This window comes from Amblyomma maculatum, chromosome 5 (assembly GCF_055883805.1).
Source record: "Amblyomma maculatum isolate TAMU_Amacu chromosome 5, ASM5588380v1, whole genome shotgun sequence".
Taxonomy (NCBI): domain Eukaryota; kingdom Metazoa; phylum Arthropoda; class Arachnida; order Ixodida; family Ixodidae; genus Amblyomma; species Amblyomma maculatum.
In genome coordinates, this window is record NC_139348.1 from 109,218,009 (window position 1) to 109,236,927 (window position 18,919).

The 18,919-nt window shown below is 45.1% G+C and overlaps 2 protein-coding genes across 2 annotated transcripts in view; both read right to left on the reverse strand.

Moving 5' to 3' along the window:
• Positions 1-5,957, reverse strand: part of LOC146189207 (uncharacterized) — a 44,396-nt gene extending 38,439 nt beyond the window's left edge. Inside the window, exons 1-3 of the mRNA XM_084604108.1 lie at positions 5,669-5,957; positions 4,882-5,033; positions 1,604-1,687 (exon numbers count right to left, since the gene is read on the reverse strand). Of these exons, the coding sequence (XP_084460234.1) occupies positions 1,604-1,687; positions 4,882-5,033; positions 5,669-5,800 (368 nt within the window). The 5' untranslated portion in view covers positions 5,801-5,957. The remainder of the gene's footprint in view (positions 1-1,603; positions 1,688-4,881; positions 5,034-5,668) is intronic.
• A 7,849-nt stretch (positions 5,958-13,806) lies between these two features.
• On the reverse strand, positions 13,807-18,919 carry LOC146189208 (etoposide-induced protein 2.4-like). The gene is made up of 2 exons (XM_084604109.1): positions 17,589-18,919; positions 13,807-13,950 (listed from the first exon to the last, which is right to left on the reverse strand). The coding sequence occupies exons 1-2, from the start codon at positions 18,431-18,433 to the stop codon at positions 13,869-13,871; spliced, it is 927 nt and encodes a 308-aa protein (XP_084460235.1). The 5' UTR covers positions 18,434-18,919; the 3' UTR covers positions 13,807-13,868.

Below are 18,919 nucleotides of genomic sequence, written 5' to 3' on the forward strand. Positions count from 1 at the left end.
TATTCCACAAGTAAAGTGCACTGAATTTTTGTGACATTTATCTCACAATGACACCAATCTGTCCCATTTGGCAAAGGGTGCCAAGAGTTGTAGTGTACTAGTGAGGAGAATTTTAAATCCAATTTTCCTGGTGATAAATGCATCTCCTGCTGCTGGACTAACGTCATCATCATCCTCACCAGCCTAACTATACCCACTGCAGGGCGAAGGCCTCTTCCATATTCCTCTAATTAACCCGGTCCTGTGCTAGCTGCATCCACTTGACCTCTGCGAACTTCTTAACCACATCTGCCCACCTAACTTTCGGCGGCCCCTGCTACGCTTTCCTTACCTTCGAATCCAGTTTGTTACCCTAAGTGACCATCCAAGTGGAAAAACATAGAGATACCCAGAAAGTGCTAGAGAATAAATTTTTATTCAGGGAAGATAACTGTATGCAGTTGTCTGCAGTGGCACATCAAAAAAATTCCTGAACCTCCTCGAGGATGGTAGAAAATCGCTAGCTACACTGATGCACCACAGGACAAGTATTTAGATCAAGAACTGTGCATACATAAGTACATGTGCATATATTATTTTCAGGACTGGGTCTTTTTTTGTTCACCGCAAGTCCCAGAAAAATGCAAAGCACCTGAGGAACTGTTCCCAGGACACAGCTGCATTTTTCATCACAACGCACTCTCGGAGAAGGCAGGGACCCCATGGCGCAAAATATCTGGTCCAATTTGAATCCAGATTATGAACTGCAACTTTTCGACAGTCTCTCCAATGAAGCATGCGTGGCGTTTTTGAAGTTTGATCAGGGTTAGGTAACTAAGCGCCGGAATTGGCTGCACTAATGTAAATTCAGCATTCCACCCAGATTGATCAGTGGAATTCATAACAAACTTTTTGACACCTGAGTAATCAGGCTCTTTAGAAAGCCTACTATGATGTTTAAAGTATAATGTTTTAAATACAGCACAAACACTATACATAGTGAACAAACACAGCATCTACCAGCATTGCACTGCAGCTCGCATTAACCGCAAATACTATTATTACATAATACTCAGATATGAGCCCTCCTTTCATATTTCAAGTGATGTCAGACTGAACAACACAAAAGCAACCCCGCAATGAAGGTGCTAGAAAAATTTCACAGCCTTCTGGCATTTAACTGAATGCTCTCTATATTGCAGAAGTGCAAATAATTTGATTCATTTACAAAAATACAGTTAAGAAATAATTACAATGAGCAATTAATCTAATTTCTGAACACCATGGAAGGCAAAAACATTGGGCACGTACTCAGCCACCATTTTAAGCTCTTAGCAAAATAAAAATTGTTCATGCTGCAGTACAGTCATGAAGAGTTTCTGCTGTCATGCTTTGAGGGTTAGTTATTGCCTTTAATGCACTCACAAAAGGCACACTTTGATAACGTCTTGGTCATTATTTCTTGCTACTTTTCAGGAACACTTTCACATTACCCATGAAACAGAAGAAGAAAAGAAAGGAACTAGCTAACAAGTGCCCCAAAACCTTACATAGCCTGTACCTAGATTGTAACATGTGTGAATAGGTATGTAGATACTTAGCTATAGGCATTACAATGGTTCACCTGGATGGGAGGATGCTAGGCTGCAAGCGTTTTTGCTCAATAGGCTGAGAGACTGCCACAGAAGAGGTACTGACAATATGGAGTCTGAAAAGGTAGAGAGAAAAACCATTCACCAATATTGCAATGAGAATATATTGCATAATCACAAAAAAATAAAATGCACATCAAAGCAACATCAACTTTGCTGTTTGGGAAGCCCCTGAGTGAAAGCAGAATGGCATTCGCATGTGAATGTCATAGCACGACACATGATAGCTTTTTTGTGGGTCCTCTTAGCCTTGGATACAATTTAGAGATGCATAAAGCCAGCTTTTCATCATGCCCTCTCTGGTAGGCACTGATGACATGCTTAATGCAAGGTTAATCTTAAGTATCCTTTAATCTGTTCACTCGTGCAGTGTCACCTGTGAGGGCACAGTACAAACCAGACTGTTGAAAGAGGCGGCATTAAATGACGCCGAAAACATTGTAGAGAATAAATTCTTATTTCATTCGACGTTTGCGGGAAGTCGTGCTGGAGGGAAACTTCTGGCAAAAAGACCATGAGAACTACGAGTGGGGTGGATAGTTGAATTTCGGTAGGAGGGGGAGGAGGGCTTTGATATGTGTATAATGCACGGTGATAAGGCACTCGGGGAAAACGAATAAAAAGAAACTCAAATTTACAATAATGGCACAGGTATTACGCTAACCTTCCCAAGTCCTTTGCTGAGCGGAAATATGAGACAAAAATAAGCCATTTTTGTATTTTTGTACTGCCTACTTCCCATCTATTACGACTGAAGCTCACAAATGCAGATTAGACATTGAGTCTAAGCATTCTAAACCTCTTGTACAACTGGTGAATTTATGTTGAAGATGTTTTGAGCCAGTTCTCAGATGGGCAGCGCAATTGGTTTGCCGTGCGAGTTTTTTTAGGAAAGAAAAAAAGGATGCTCCGGTCCCCCCCCCCCCCCCCCCATGCTGTGCTACAAAAAAATATTTGCAACCACTTTCTCACTAAAAATTGAATTCTGCGTATGCATTGTACAGTCAAACATGCAATGACAATAATAATCTTTCATCCATTCAGAAAAAAAAAAAGGCAAGCTGCTCAATTTTTCACTCTACATTCTATATCAAGGGAAGCTTTACTTGTGAAATAAATCTTGACTAAATGAAGTACAGAAAATTTTAGAACTAGTGTCAGGATACTTGCTGGTGAAGGTATACACCAGCACGGTGCTATTGAGTCTGCAGGAACAATTAATCATTTGATAGCTAGCACATGGGTTTGTCCCTTTCTTATCCCGTCTTCCATAGTGCCATTTCATCCTCTTCTTCAGATTACATGAATCACACCACCGGCAAAATGTTACTAACTGCACGAACAAGCATATTTTAAGTGCTCAGGCAGTGTTTGCACTTTTCTTATTTTCACTGAAATTTTGAAAGTGTTAATACAGACATTTATTTGCAGTACAAACTGGCGACTGTGTTAATTTTTCTACAAATACACCTTTTCCCATCAAATCCCATGTTTGTTTTCCTCTTTCCTCCCACAGAAACTAATATTTATATTCCCTCACTGAGCAGGTTTTTCAAGTAAGGTCTAAGTGAATTATCTGTAACCTGATGCAGTGAAAGCGCCACATTGTGCCAGGATATGATGATGCGGTGCAGAGGGGAGACAGAGTGATGCAGCTGGCTACTGTATGGGCCGCCCCTCAGGTGTGGTTATGAGGCGCATGCTAGAAAAATGGTTCTATTATTTTAAGAGGTCTTTTTTTTTTCCTTTTTCGCAATGTACCAGCTCGACTAGACAAGCTTCCGTCAAACTCTTGGCTGCTTTAATTTGTTAGTTCACAATAGTATGTAACAGTGAAGTTCCTCTTTAACATCATTCGCAGCAAGACTAGTTAGGAGTAGTGATCATTGCATCATTGTACAGCCACATGTGCAGTACAATCACAGGCAGTCTTATATGGAAGCTCTCCTAACAGATGGTGCACACACCTGAAGAGCACAAGAAGCAAGGGTGCACAGTGTCACATCATATGAGTAATCATACTTCTCTGTGATTAATTTCCCACCAGCAGAGGCATACCAGAGGGGAGAACAGCAGGAATTGGAAATCTCCAATCAAACAAGAAATCAAGTAACAAATTCACCGAGTAAATATAATTCACCTTCACTCATGTCCCTCCAAACCATTCTCCCCATCGCTGCGTGTAAATCCACTCCTGGCCACAAGGGCAGCCCTTGCATGACTATCACTGAGGAATTCGAAATGAGAGTTGCGACGAAGAGTTGAGCATATGTGTTTGCCAATATCAGAAGTATGAAGGGTAATGGATGCTGGCTGAATCCAGCTAAAAGCATGAGAAAGCAATGTAACAGGTTAAAGGCAGAGGGCAGTCTGTTAAAACACATGTAAGCAGGCAAGGAGAATGTGTAAAAATGGGTGTACATGAAAAAATCAAAAACAAGATTTACTTACACAAAATGCATGATTAAGGGTGTGAAAAGAACAAAGAGTATTTTTTTTAAACACTCATGCCATGCTGCCTCAACTTCATGCTAGTAAATGAAAGCTGATAAAAAAAAAAAGACTAGTCAGTGGACCAAGTGCAATGTCTGAAGGGAAGTGGTTGCAATTAGCAAACATATGAGGGATAAAAAATTGTGTGACAACACAATTTGCGCATCAGCAGAACCAATCTTGCTGGCATGATCAACATGCGAATAGCAATAAAGAATGATCGTAGGTTTTATGAAACAAACACATATTGGAAAGTTTTTCCGGATTGACAGGTTGGGTAAGGTTAAACTCTGTTTAGTTGATATGGTAATTGTATGGATGTATAATACAAAAATAAAATGATTGGTTGGCCTATGAATAAAATTGGTGAAATGGTTCTAAACACCCCACATAAACCAAATGGTAAAGGAAGTGCTACTTACAACAGGAAAAGTGCCAATGAAAATGTTTAACATACATTAAATTATGGAAATACTGAACAAGTGACACGATTTTCCCACCAGCCATGACACAGCCTCACATAAGTGCAACTGCAGAAGCGCACTTTATTCATATGCACGCGCTGAAAAAAACATGTCTATAGGAGTAGCAGCATCACAAAGCAACACAGGCTGTGGGGACTCCTGTACAAATATAGCAAATAAATTTTTAGTTTTGTCAACTCAACACACATGCACTAACCTCATCTGATAATGCGACATCCTCCTGATAAAAAAAAGAAGCATGCAGAGACAATCTGTGGCACATTATTACTTACGTAGACTGAGAGGGTGGACTGACTGCCTTCTGAACTGGAGTGCACAAAGCTGAGGCAGCTTTCTGAATGACGCGTAACTTTGCCTTGTTTGGCACTATGTCACCAGGCAGAAGGTCCACAAAGTCATCCAAGTCAGTGTCAAATATCTGAACCTGTTGCAGAATGAACACAATTTCTAAACAGCACGTCTGCACAGTACAACATGCAACACAGGAGGCATAAGATTCATGTTTCTAGAGTGCCCACATTTACAAATTCCGCCAGGGTAAACACTGGTGTTTGCTGCGCAAAGGAGCTACTCCCTCACAACTCCCGTAACCTCCGTCCGCCAGAGAGTAACATTTGGATTGTAGGTTAGAAAGCATGTCTTCAACAAGTCGGAATCCTACAGAAATGCTGGGCCTTTTATTTTCCCTTTCCCAGAGGACACCAAGAACTATAAACGATCAACCTACACCACTCCATAACGTACGTAGTACGTTGTGTAATCGACCGCAGTTCACCGAGTAGCCTGACAGCGCGAACTCCTCATTTCAAAAAGAAAATGTCCTTTTTTTTCTTTTTGCCCGTAGCAACACATACAACACGCACACATACTGCACATACGCATACATCGACAGGCTCAGGTTTGACCGAAGCAGCGCGTTCGGAAAAATTAGAACCGTCGGTTTTATTAGCGAATTTCGAGTACGCAAAAAAACACCGAGCCATGCGGACGCTCCGTGACGAACGAACACCACGGGCACACATACAACGATAAAAGGGGTTTACAAAAGCATCGTTCTACCAGGGTGTTATTGGAGTCGACTTCGACGATACCGGCAAGGCTACCTAGCAGCTCGTTGTAAGTGCCAGTTTGAAGCTTGAGTTTCCGTCTGCTGCCGCTTTCCAGGATGATGAGACAAAATATATCGCCCATGACTATTAACAGCACGAACCACTGCCTGCTGCATAAAATTCACGGCTCCACGGACCACACAGCTACACGCGTCGGCGTCGCCACCGCGCATGCTTGTTTTGGCGCGACTGCGGAGACGCCGTAGGCTACGAGAAAGGCTAGTGTGTCGACCGGCGCCGGGCCCATTATGCGATACAACGATACAACACTTCTCTGCTGTACAACGTACAGCAGAGAAGTGACATAAAGTTGGTAATGTAGAAACAAAAAATAATAAATAGAATGATGGTTTAGTTAACCAATCTAAATCAATAGTTAAGATATAGGGAGAAAAATGAGCATGATAGCTACTGCTACCACCCCGTTTCAAAGGGGACCCTCCTATATTCCATCTATCCATCCATGCTACGTTCGCCGTTCGGCGCGTAGCGGCTGCAGAATAACGGGGTTACACGCTACCTATTATTTTAATAAATGTTACTACCCAGAAGCACACTCTTCAGGGAAAACCCAATAACCTGTAATATATATTTAGAAACTGTGGTTTTCTCGAACAAGTGACAAAGCTATCAAGCAAAACATTTTTAATTATACGCGTAGTGATTTAAAGCACTGCGGCAGTTGCCGGCAAAATATGTGCAGTGGAATCTTGTTGATATTTTCACGGGAATCGGAAATAAGAACACGCTACATTGACCTTACACACTCTCTGAAAATTGTATTAGCTGAAACCAGGTTAGGGTGCCTAACCAGGGGGTATGCTCTGGCGCCCAACCATCCCGTGCCGCGCGGCGCTTCCAGTAGGTCACGCCCCGACATCATGTTGCATGGCGGAAGGCATGTGCCGAGTAATGATGCCGTCGACACAGTTCATCTTATAAACTGAGACGAATAAAACGCAAAATAACGGGCACGAAGTCATTCCGTTCTGCAAACATCGATCGTGGCTAAGTAGACGCGGTAATAAAATGAGTGCACATGTAGTTGAGTCGCGATACAATAATGTGGTGAGTAAGTCATAAGTAAATATTTTGAGGAGGCTTTATATTCCGACGTCCATGCACGCGCTGGATGGCCTGCACCGTACGGAAAAAAATAAAATAAATAAAGACCAGGAAGCCGCACAGAAAGCGCAGAACGATATATGAGAACCAACGAGATACTATGGGGAAAAAGAAAGTAAACGAAAAAATAGCTAACTAGCATATATGCCCGTTGATGACCTTGCGCGCACCCAACTGATTCAATATAATTTTAGGCGTCCAGGGACTTGTATGTCTGGACGATCTTTGCAGTGAAGCTACTCTCTACAAATACACTACAATGCTTGCTATGCTCGATGGTGGCAGAGCGCCCGCGTCAGTTCAGAGGACTTCCTAATGCGTTTCAGGCTGGCAAATGGGTCCGGGTGCACAACGCCGCCAATGTACAGCTTTTCATTGTAGCGTTGTTTAGCCGATACCGACAAGCTTTTCACACAGTCCGACACTGCTGCAGCGCACAACACATTCCCCTGCAAGTACTGCAAGTCTGACGATCTACGGGGCTGTTCACAACACGATAAACTGACCGCGCACAGTTGCAGGCGACCATGCACCACCGGCGCCGTCGCTAGCAGACGCTCCGGAGCTGGAGGCGGCGTATTGCCTGCTGCGGCGTCGTCTGCTGCAATGCGCGATTCACGTTCGGTCCATACTGTCGTATGGCGTTTGACATTTGTTTTTTTAAACGTAATTTTGTCTCGGATGTATCATTTGAGCAACAGTATTACCAAGCTAATTTAATCCATGCGGCAGCACAGCAGACTGTAAACAAAGCTGCGCGATTCGCATCAGCCTTTTGGGAGTGTCCGGATTCACAGCATAGATTTTTTTTAGTAGTTGTAAGAGTGGAGTGCCTCCGCAATGACGCAGCATACTTTGTCACGCACTTCGTCAAAGCGCTGGCCAACGTTTAACGACCGGCCACCACTTCTGGTGCTCTGCGAAACGAGAAAAATGTTGCGGTAAGTTGTTATTACATGTGTTTCCATGGGTCGCCCTCCCAACTCGCACCCCCATACGTTTCGTGGTGTTTTAAAAATACTTCGCCTCGCTAATGAGATTTCATATTTTAACGATCTGTTCTATGATGTTCATGGTTGCTCTGTGTTGAATAACGACATCGCAGATGCCCCGTGAAAAGAGAAAACTGCTTTGAAATCTTTCGGTTCCATGTATTCCGAAGGGTGCTAACCCTACTTTTCACCCCCAGTGGGCTGCCGCGCCGCGATCGCCCCCTTTGTTTGTAAACACGGTGTTGGTCTATATATAAACCAAATATAATTATATATAGCACTGCAACAAACGCGCGCCAATGAAAGGAAATTTCATCTGTGCGGCACGAGCCCCATGCCTTGCTAGCAAGAACTCTCGCTTAGGTTCTCGCATTTCTCCAGTGCAGGTTCTGCAGTGCTCTCGAAATTTTTGTTATCTCACTAGAGAAATATTTTTACACCAGGAGCTCTTTAACCAAACTGTCGGTCTGTCTTTCGAGTTGGCATCTGTAAACACAAAGCGTGGTGCAGTGAGTTGCCGCGCCATGCTGCGCTAGCATTATCGCCCTGACACAAGTATAAATATCCAGTAAAGTAGGATAAAAAAAAAATGGCAGTGGCTTAGCTTGGCGATGCCAGGATACACGTAGCAAGAGCTATTTTCCTCTGGTTTAAGCATGTTTTCTACCATTGTTGAGATTATACTGATTACTAATGAAAATACATTGGTCGTCACACATCATTTTTTTATTTCACGCACAGAAAGGAAGACGGCCCGGTTATCACTATAGTAACAAGCGGCCGTTTCGATTTAATATATGCCGAATTCTGAATGTACAGATTCTCTTTGATATATGAGATCGATGGCAGTCGTCCACTGTGTGGTTGGGAAGTTAGGATCTGATGCCAAATTAAAGTCGAATTTCTGTTTCTTATGATGACTAAACGAGTTCTCCGCCCTGTTAAGTCCCTCAAAGTCACCCACAACTCTGAAACCGTGCCATAAGCTGGCACACAGGTGGAAGCCACATTAATCGTACGTTCGACAGATATGTCGGCGTCACGTAAACTCCTTGTATGACAATGCCGCTTTCCGCAAGCCTAACAAAGCAGGCTTTTCCATTGTTCACTGCGATCGGAGGCAGATATCTGACAGCAGTGACACCTTGTATCACATAGATGCAGACTCCGTCTTTCTTATTAGGTTCAAGAGACTGAAATCAGAAACAAATACACGACAGGCCTTTACATCTTGTTCTGTCGTCGTCGTCGGTTCCCATTGATCTTCCGAAGGCTCCATCTTAGCTGCTTTGCGCCGCCTGCTACGCTCTGCATCCTGGCGTCTCCGTTTGGCGAGATGTTCTTCTCTGTTCAGGCGTCTCTACTGCTCGCTTGGCCATTCGGTATTCATTCTTTCTCTGCTGAATGGCCAATTGCCGGGCGAAAGCTACTGGACCAGAGGAATTGAGCCTCTCCTGTCGATACCGCAGCTGAGCAGCGGCCTAACTCTTCTCTGTGCGAAACGACTGTGCTGCGGCCGCCATGTCTCGCCTCAGTTTATACACGCAGTTGCGCATGCGCAGTTACTCACATAGCTAGCACGTGGCATCCGCTTGACGGCACGCGCGGCGCGTATTGCTATTCCCTGAAAACTGCAACAACCGAAGTGCCGGGTGGCGTCACTAAAAAATAAAACACAACAAGAAGGAAGTCAATAAAGCTATGATTTTTTTTTATACATTGAAGTGCGCGTCATCTTTAGTGCGTTGAGTCAAAACGAATAAGAGCGCATTTAAAGACCGCACCACCGTAACCGCACTACCCGTCGCTTCTGTGGCGCAATCATAAAACCAAATAATAAGGGCCGATCGGTTTTGCCTTGTAAAGTGTGGCTTCAGAAAAAAAAAAATATATATATATTTTCGTTTCTTCTGTTAATTGTCGGTTATGTGATACACCTGAAACCATCGAACACTGTTTTATTGCCTGCAAAGATGCAATATTATTTTGGGACGTTCTGCAAATAACATTGAAGAAAGACTTTATTTTGAATTCCTACAGTGTGAATTACTTGATAACAACCGAACATGACCACGAACCCTTTGACATGATTTTCCTCCTTGGACTGCACAGCCTGTGGAAAACGCGTATGTTGGATAGGAATGCTGAGCCTCTAGACTCCCCCGCTACTCATTTCGGCCAGAGACGCTTACGAAGATAGTGACTATCAACCGGACTGGCTGCCATTGTTGATGTGTTGTCTTTCCTTGCCACCGTTTTAGTGAAGTTGTGCTAAGTCGTATTCTGGGTTGCATCTTGCCTGTACTCACCTATGGGGCTGAAACATGGAGGATAATCAAGAGAGTTCTACTTAAGTTGAGGACAACCCAGAGGGCTATGGAACGAAAAATGGTAGGGGTAACATTAAGAGATAGAAAGCGTGCAGAGTGGGTCAGAGAAATAACTCGTTACCGACATTCTAGTGGAAATTAAGAAGAAGAAATGGGCATGGGCAGGACATGTAGTGCGAAGAGAGGATAACCGATGGTCGCTGAGGGTAACAAACTGGATTCTAAGGGAAGGAAAGCGTAGCAGGGGGCGGCAGAAAGTTAGGTGGGCGGATGAGGTTAAGAAGTTCGCAGGGGTCAAGTGGATGCAGCTAGCACAGAACCGGGTTAAGTGGAGAAATATGGGAGAGGCCTTCGCACTGCAGTGGGTATAATCAGGCTGATGATGATGATGATGATGATGTATTCTAGTTGTGTGGTGTTGTGTTGTATGTTTCAATTGAGCTTTTCGCCTACAGGCTGATTACTCTGTAAATAATGTATATAGCTCTACGCTGAATTTAAAAGCATGTAATAAATACCATGCTGAAAATAAAAAAAGTCGCTTCTGTGGCGCAATGGATTCACACCACACCCCTGATTGTAAGACATGTATTCGATTCCTATAGGTACATTTTTTTTTTAATTCCTAACATTCAAATAAATTATGACCGCATTTCCTGGGGTATGTTCCCCTTAAGGTTGCATAATACCATGTTATTTTTTTTTTTTGTTCTTAGCAGCACCAAAACCAGCTGCGAACGCAGCAAGATGTGACGGTATAACAACGGTTACACTATACAATTACCTTCACCGTAATCAATTCCTGTCTTCAGTAAGCGTATGTTACCTTTAGGTTGCGTTCAGAGACGCTCTCAGCAACAATCGCCTTTTAACATGCTTTCAGCTCTTTTTAACGGATTTACGCCGCGGCGATTTTTCTGGCTTTTCGCCTCCGCTTTTCAATGGAGGCGAAATTCTAATCGCCCGCGTGCTGTGCGATGTCAGTGCACGTTAAAGAACCTCCTGGGGTTGAAATTTCCGGAGTCCTCCACTACGGCGTCTGTCATAGCTTGAGTCGCTTTGGGACGTTAAACCCCAAAACCAAACCAAACCAAGGTAACTTATTCAATGTCGCAAAGATGACGCGACGGACGCCACCGATGTATTAAGCTCTTTACAATAAGTATTTCAATGCATAAAACTATTTTATTAATATTTGATTTCAGTTTTCATACTGCGCTTCATGCTCGAACAAAACGTAAGGTTGTGTTTAATTTTCAGTGACGCACCCGGCACTAATTCCGTCGCTGCAGTTTTCGGGGAACGGCAATACGCGGCTGCACCCGACAGCACAGCTCTGATGTCACGCCCCTCGAACCTGCTCCTCCTCTCCGCGGCTCATTCCAAACATTCCAGAGTTTTTCCACGGCGAAATTCTCGACTGGTAACCGAATATAGTTTTCGCTACAAGAATAAACAACGCCAGGGCCACGACACCTCATGGGAAACAAAGCGCATATGCCCCAAAATTGATTTCAATAGGTCCAAAACAGGTCGTTGTCATACATCATTTCATATAACAAATTTCAGGCAAGTTTAATAGCATCGAAATATTATCAGCAATGTTATATCTTTATTTCAGACGTACGTTATTTTTGTGTTGTAAAGGTCCTTTTTTTTTCTACTATTCTAGCAGTGCTACATATAAACGTTAATAGTTTAATCTGTCAGCAAAAACTTGAACAATATAAATTTAACATATATGCAGCATAATGTGATATTATTGAAAATGATAGAGTAGTTTTGCATGTGCATGTAAGCCCACCATTCAATTCAATTCAATTTTATTATATCCGTTCAGTACATTCCAGCTTATGCATACAGAAGGATGTATACAAGGTGATGGTATACAACTTGCACGCTTTGCAAAGCACGACTCCTATATGTTTCACATTCCCAGTTGCAGCTTCCTTTATTCCAGGTAGCAGAGCATGCAACAGCGGTACCTTCTTGACTAACTGCCCCGGCGGTGGCGTTTAATGACAAGGCAGAGCTCCGTTCTTGCTCTTCCTGAATACTGCAACTTTTTTTTTTTTTTGCTCGCTGAATGTATTACGAGGGATTCAATGGCGGGCCATCAAAATCACATTTAAGCGGTCGTCTAACACCGAACGTTTCACGTATAAGCCCAGTACGATTGAACGCAAAGCGCTAACCTTTTCACGGTATTATAGGGGTACTGGCTTCGAGAAAGGGAAATAGAGGAATCTATAAACTAACCCTGTATGAGAATAAGAGGTGCGCCCAAACGATAACTCGCACGTGTTAACTAAAACATCTCGTGCTTCTGCGGTTATTGAGCGACAACTCTAAAAAAAATGCAAGAACAACATTTGCTCCATACAAGAGGGAGCAAGGCCGAACAAACTCCTTTAAAATGTTCCCAGTGGTTGTCTGGACTCAAGGAAGTGCTGTTGAAAAGGTGTGAAATTTGACTCCTTTCGCCACGGAGGCGTAATCGACCCGCATGCGTTTATGGCGTTTTGTGGAAAACTGCTGATTTTGGCGAGTAGGCAACCAGAACACAAATCACTGGAGGTGTATACGAATCTAGAAACATTAGCATTATAACTGATACGCTTGCAGTGTTATGGAAGGTGTTAAATAACAAAAAGAGAAATTAGCTTCACGGTCTTCGACAACACCGTAAAGCCTGGCGGTCTCATCTTGTTTTAGGTTTATGGCGTTAGGTGTAGCTTCGGTAAAAAAAAATTGGTTGCAACAGTTCTCCACGTTGCCCACTCGACCATTTCCAGTACTTAAGAACAAGCGTAACTATCACAGCTAAAATTTGTGAACATAGGCAAATGTTCACAAAGCTAGTCACTCGGTGGAACTCAGCGGTCTGCTGCTGCGGCCATCCCTAGCGAAAAAACCGTATGAGTCACAATAACCTCATACAAATATCTCATACAAAACTCATACCAAACTCACGCAAATCTCATACAATATGATATATATCTCATATGTCGAATGATATTTGTATGAGATGATATGAGATTAATATGAGTTTACTATGAGAAGTCTGTATGAGGTTATTGGGAATCATAGGGTTTTTTCACTAGGGATCTAGCTACACTGAACAATGAGTGCGCGTATTTGTTTTCTTTTTGTACTATTTGGTTCATGGGGTTTAACGTCCCAAAACGAATATGAGAATCGCCGGAGTGGGTTGCTGCGGAAATTTCGACCACGGGTTCTTAACGTTCACGGAGCGCGGTACACGGGCGCCTTGCTTTTTCCCTGGCTTCCATCGAACGTCAGTCGCCGCACCCGGGATGTGATCTAGCGTTCCTTGCTATTGGTTCAACAGTCGATTCCCATAACCACTGAGCCACCGCAACACTCTGCATCGTTTGTTTGCAGCTTTTCACAACTTAAAGTATACATGGCCACAAGTTCAAGCAGAGGCATAAGAGCGGTGCTTAATGTGTTAAAAAGAGATTAAATACCAAGCGACGCTCGAAGCATATACACTGTTCATTCTTATCTGAGCGACTGTTCGTGTAGTGACGATAAGGGCCTTATAAATTCTCCGGCGATGGACAGCTCTTGCTCTATCGCCCGGCACGGGCTAGCTTGCAAAGACATCAGCCACCAGATAAATGATTTAAAACTCTTTATTGGTTAAAAAATCATGCTTATGACAAGACGTCCGATAGAATCAAGTGAAGCGCCCTGTCGTCAGCCACCGGAGGACGGCATCGGAGATCTTGATGGCCGGAGTAAACAGCCTCAGAGGGAAACTGCAAGAAAAACGGACACGGTGATCAGCCGTGAACAGTCCAAGTGTGAAGTGCATAATCGGAGACTTGACGCACCAGCACCGCTACCGCGTGGATCGCTTTCACTTGCAACGGCGCTGCTATCGATAATTGATCAGCCGAAGAGATGGCTAAAATGTATGAACTCAAAAGTTCGCGCAAGATAAGCACAGGCCAGTGATCGGCTAGAGCAGCAGCATCAGATCATTGGTCCGCTCCTCAGACTGACCAGCCGAATGCAGCTACCGTGCTTCCCCCATAGAAGCAGAGCGGCAGCTCATGCGAAGCACCATCTTAATTAAGGTCCGTCTGTACCTATGCTACTGCGCTATGACGTCACGGCCGTGTCACCCGCCGTCGTATGTCGTTTTCTCTAGTATTCTCAAGAACTACTCAGCTCGCTTCCCAGCTCCCCTTCCGCTTTCTCACCCTCACCCTGAAAACGTTCCTAATATCATGGCTCTAGGAGGAGGGTGGCTATGTATAGCGGCGCTGCTACTGATAATCGCGCAGTCGAGTGAGCTCAAACGCTGGTGGGGGGCAAAGAGCATTGAAAATCTAATGTTGTATTCCAATGGCAGATCGCGAGCGCTCGGCCGGAGCACCAACGGAGCGCCTCGCTCGAGCTTAAATCCCTTCCTCCATATTTGCCATTGGAACGTGTTCGCTGCCGCGGGAGCACTTTGTGCAAGAAAAACTCTTGAGGCGGTGCTAGAAGCGACCGTATCATCATCAACCGGATTATCCCAGGAGCCTGAGGTCTCATCTTGTCTAGCGTTCCTGCCACCTCCAATCCTACACTTGAACGCGCGCCAAAGAACGCCAGGCGACAGGAGCGATGGCGTACCATCCAAACGCGCACCAGTCGTGACGTGAAACGGAAGCGGGTACAACATCAATCTGGTATCCGGCCAAACCTGCCGATTTCGGCACAGCAAATATCGTCACTCCGCGGAATGATCCGAGATCGACGCGAGATCCCGATCTGCCATTGGAACAGACAACTTGTGCTCCCGTTCTGTCTGGCCAGAGCAGAAAAACCTGCTCCGGATCTGCTATTGGAATTCAAAATTAGTGTTTGCCCGATCCGTTCATCGCCAGCGGCTACAACTTGCGCCGTTGTAACTATGCGTATTACATTATCATGGAATACTTAAGGCTGCGTCGTGTCTCATCAAGCGCGTAAAGCCTAATCCTGGGGAGTCGATTAAATACTGCGGGGATACGGTAAGACAGTCAGTGCATCCAGCCGTCTTGCACTGCGGAGAAGAATGACGGGACGAAAAAAAATGAAAGCTCGATGATTGCAAGCTCTCGACCACATAGAATAATTCCGACGCTTATACTTCTCCCTTTGACGGCTACTTTTCATGAAATGCATGGTCACCACTGTCAACTGCACTGTTTAGTACTGTTCAGTCTCGCTGACCAGATGCGAAACGTACGTCTAGTCCCAGGTTTATGAAGGCAGTCACGTCAAGTAAGCGGGCAAGGGACGTCTGGTAAGTAGCATCGAGCAAAGCTGGCGAAAAGGGCGAGAGGTACAGTGATGGGTAAAAAGAATAGTACAGGAGATACTCAAGTGACGTCTCGGGCTCCATTTGGTGATGCAGAGCACAGCTTCAACAGTGCGAAGCTAAAATATACAACGTTAAGTTTATTAAATATGCCTGCAACCTTTCGCCGTACTTCATGCACCACAAGTGGCCGCCACTGTGAAATAGCTGCGTATTCCCTATACAGTTGTAGCATGCTTAAACCGAGTAGAAAGGGCGAATGATTTGGCCACAGATGGAAGCTGATAGAGATGACAACGTACTACAATGCACAGCGCGAGAGCAGTCCGCACGAGTGGCGGCCGGCTGCTCGGAGATAGTTACGTACAGAAAGGGTTATAATAAATACCATGTCAGAAAAAAAGAAAGCTCGGAAATAGTTACGACGTTCTGTACCAGCTTCCCACGAGGAATTCGAGGGTTTGAATGCGCGCTGCTCCGACCGTTTTTTTTTCGTCCAAACTCGGCATATGCAAACTACAATTGATTCTTGGATAAGCTCCACCGCGTGAAGAAGGATTTTAGCGCTAAAGTTACACTGGGTTTAAGATGATACAAGTGAGACCCTGTCTGATTGACCCACGCTAAGATACGTTGACTGTTACGTCATTATCTGGCTGGACAATCAGGAGTCAGGCACAAGCAAGATCATTGTTCGGCTCTGACGAGCGTATGAACGCCCACCAGCGTACCGCGGCTCAGCTCTTCGCGAACACTTTACAGCTGCACTACCTGCCAGTCATTCCGATATTTTAGGTAGGGGTAGGTCGGCTGAAGCTTTTGTTAAACGCGCCGCTTTCAAAACTCGAGGTACCAAAGTGCTGCCTCGATCGTTGATCGATTTTACACGGATACGCTCATCGCGCCCTTTTTGCGCTGTCATTGTGAAAGCGATCTCATTAATACTTTTTTCTTCTGTAAGGAGGCCTTGCATGAAAATTAGAGGGGTTCAACACTGCGGAACCGAATGTGAAGCAGAAGCTGTGGCTGCGGGTGACCGAGCGTCGCATTGAACGCAACGAGCGTTCCATAGAACGCATCAAGGTTCACCGGTGGTTTAATAATAATAAGCAGAATCCACTTTCTCGCCTTGCGCATGCGATGCCGGCAGACGATGCGATGCCTGCTCCACTCGGTCAGCTCTCCGCGGCACCGCGCCCATGCGCAGTGCGGAAATTACCCTTCTCTCCGAGCGGCACGCGTATCTGGGGGTTGATCTGCTGGGATGCCCTACCCTGCTCCTCCTCTCTGCAGTTATTCTAGTTCACATTACTGCAGCGAGTGTAGCAGCGGAACACCACTGGAACGGCGCAGCTGGTTGCTATGGTTACGGCACATAAGCAGTAGCGGCTTGGGATGCACATGAAACGCGTAGTGAAGCTATCGCATCAAAAGAAAGAATACTGATTCGCAGGTGATGCCTGATCTTGAACTTCGGTTCGGCTAAGGAGCGGGAACGACACTCCTGTTATCCACCACTATTGCAGCGCAGCACGTTGCTATTAAACCGGTGCGGTTATCTGTTACTATAGTGCTCATTTTTACTACTCACTATACGGCTGGCTGCTCGATGGAGGGCAACATGACCACAATAAATATACAATTGCATGAGGATCAATGGGGTGCAGTCTTGCAGCAGGTACAGCGTGTTAATGCAAACAACAATTACAGTTCGCCTCATTTCAGCTTTTTCTTTGCAGTACCAAGTCCTTGCAGGACGCACCCCTCTGCGCACTGTCGGCTTGAAATGATATGTGAACAGCGGAGCAAGTGACCGAAGTGCAGAGTATTAGGCACGGTACCAAAAGCACGTTCGCACAGTTATCAGATAGATGTGTTCATCCGGTTTGACAGTTTTGCTTGCGTTTTCTTTGACATCCGCTTTCTGGCTTGCGTTTTCTTGCAGGCAAACTATACCGTTATCAAGTGCTCTGCTGTTCGCATTTTATTTGAAGCCGACAGTGAAAGATAGGCTTAATCTGGAACCCCCAATACAATTAAAATAGAATTTTACCGCGCAGAGCATGCAGAATGCTGGTTCTTTTGCCAGAGGTGTACCCTTACCAAGAAGGTTTGTTGGGGCCTCTGGTCGCGTGGGCACCCACGATGAGGATGGGAAAACAGGATGCGAAGACGGCAACCCTAAAAAGGAATGGGGGTGGCAACCACGTCAAGAAGGCTAGCGGCATTCCGAAGCCCACAAAGTACAGCCAGTGGTCCTCGATGAACCTGAGTCTTCGTTCAGGGTCACAACCAAGGCTGCGCCATTTGTAGTCAAATGCGTTAAGGGAGTAGAGGAGGCTGAGGTGGACCAGGAACACGATATTGGACACGTAACCAGCAGGGACCAATCCAAAGATATGGGCCTGCACCAGGAATGACGTCTCCACCAGGAAGCTGAAGATGCGATGAGCAAGCCAACTGCTTAGTCTGGGCACAGACCTCGCATGACCACCCGTAATGTGGTCGAACATGACGTTGGCGAAGTCTTGGAATAATAGGTTCATCTGCAGCTTGATAATCAGAGACATTGGCAGTTCCCATAGCGCTTGAAAGGCGAAGTCTAGTAAGGGCTGCAACCACGTCCATAAGCTATGCATACCAGAGCTGAGGTAGTCGCCTAGCAGCCAGCATGTCAGAGCCCGAAGGCTGGGCAGCAGCACGCAGTCGAAGGCGAAGACGCTCACAATAAAAAGAATGAAATTAACGCCACAGGTAATAATGGGACGCATTAGCACTGAAGGGATTTTACGGTTCCTGGATCGGGAAGGGGGCCGTTGAGCCGATGGTGGACGGTCTGGTGCATTGGCCGCCGCTCTCGTGTCGTCTTTTCCGATGAGGCTCTTCGCGATGACTGCACCATTGTAGAAATCTAAAGTGCCGTACAAAAGATCCATGATGGCTCCCATAAAGGTCTCCTGGTCTTTCAGTTCTGACAATAAGGATGGCTTGACGACAGATCAGTATACCTACAACCAAAAGGCGTAGAATCCGTTCGATCCCGACGTGTGCTATAAGAAGCTGCCACTAAGAATCATAATCGCGAGCACAATCCCGAGCACAAACGGTAATGCACGTCAGCTGGGCGTGGGCCTTACTTCCATTGCCATTCTTATATGCGCTCTATATGAAGCTTCGAAAGATAAGATAAAATCGTCCATTCGACGTTTCCGCTTTTGAAGCCTGCTCCATCCGCCCACCTCGTCGTCCCTTTTATTTTATTTTGGCATACCGGTCAAACTTCGGGTAATAAGATGTAATCGTTCGCATATCTGAAGATACTGAGAGTCAAGTCTTGGAACATTTCCTTCCGCGATACAGTCCATCTATAGTCACCAATGCGTTATCAGCGTGTGTGAGCCTGGCAACAATCGCTCGAAACGTTACGTACGCCA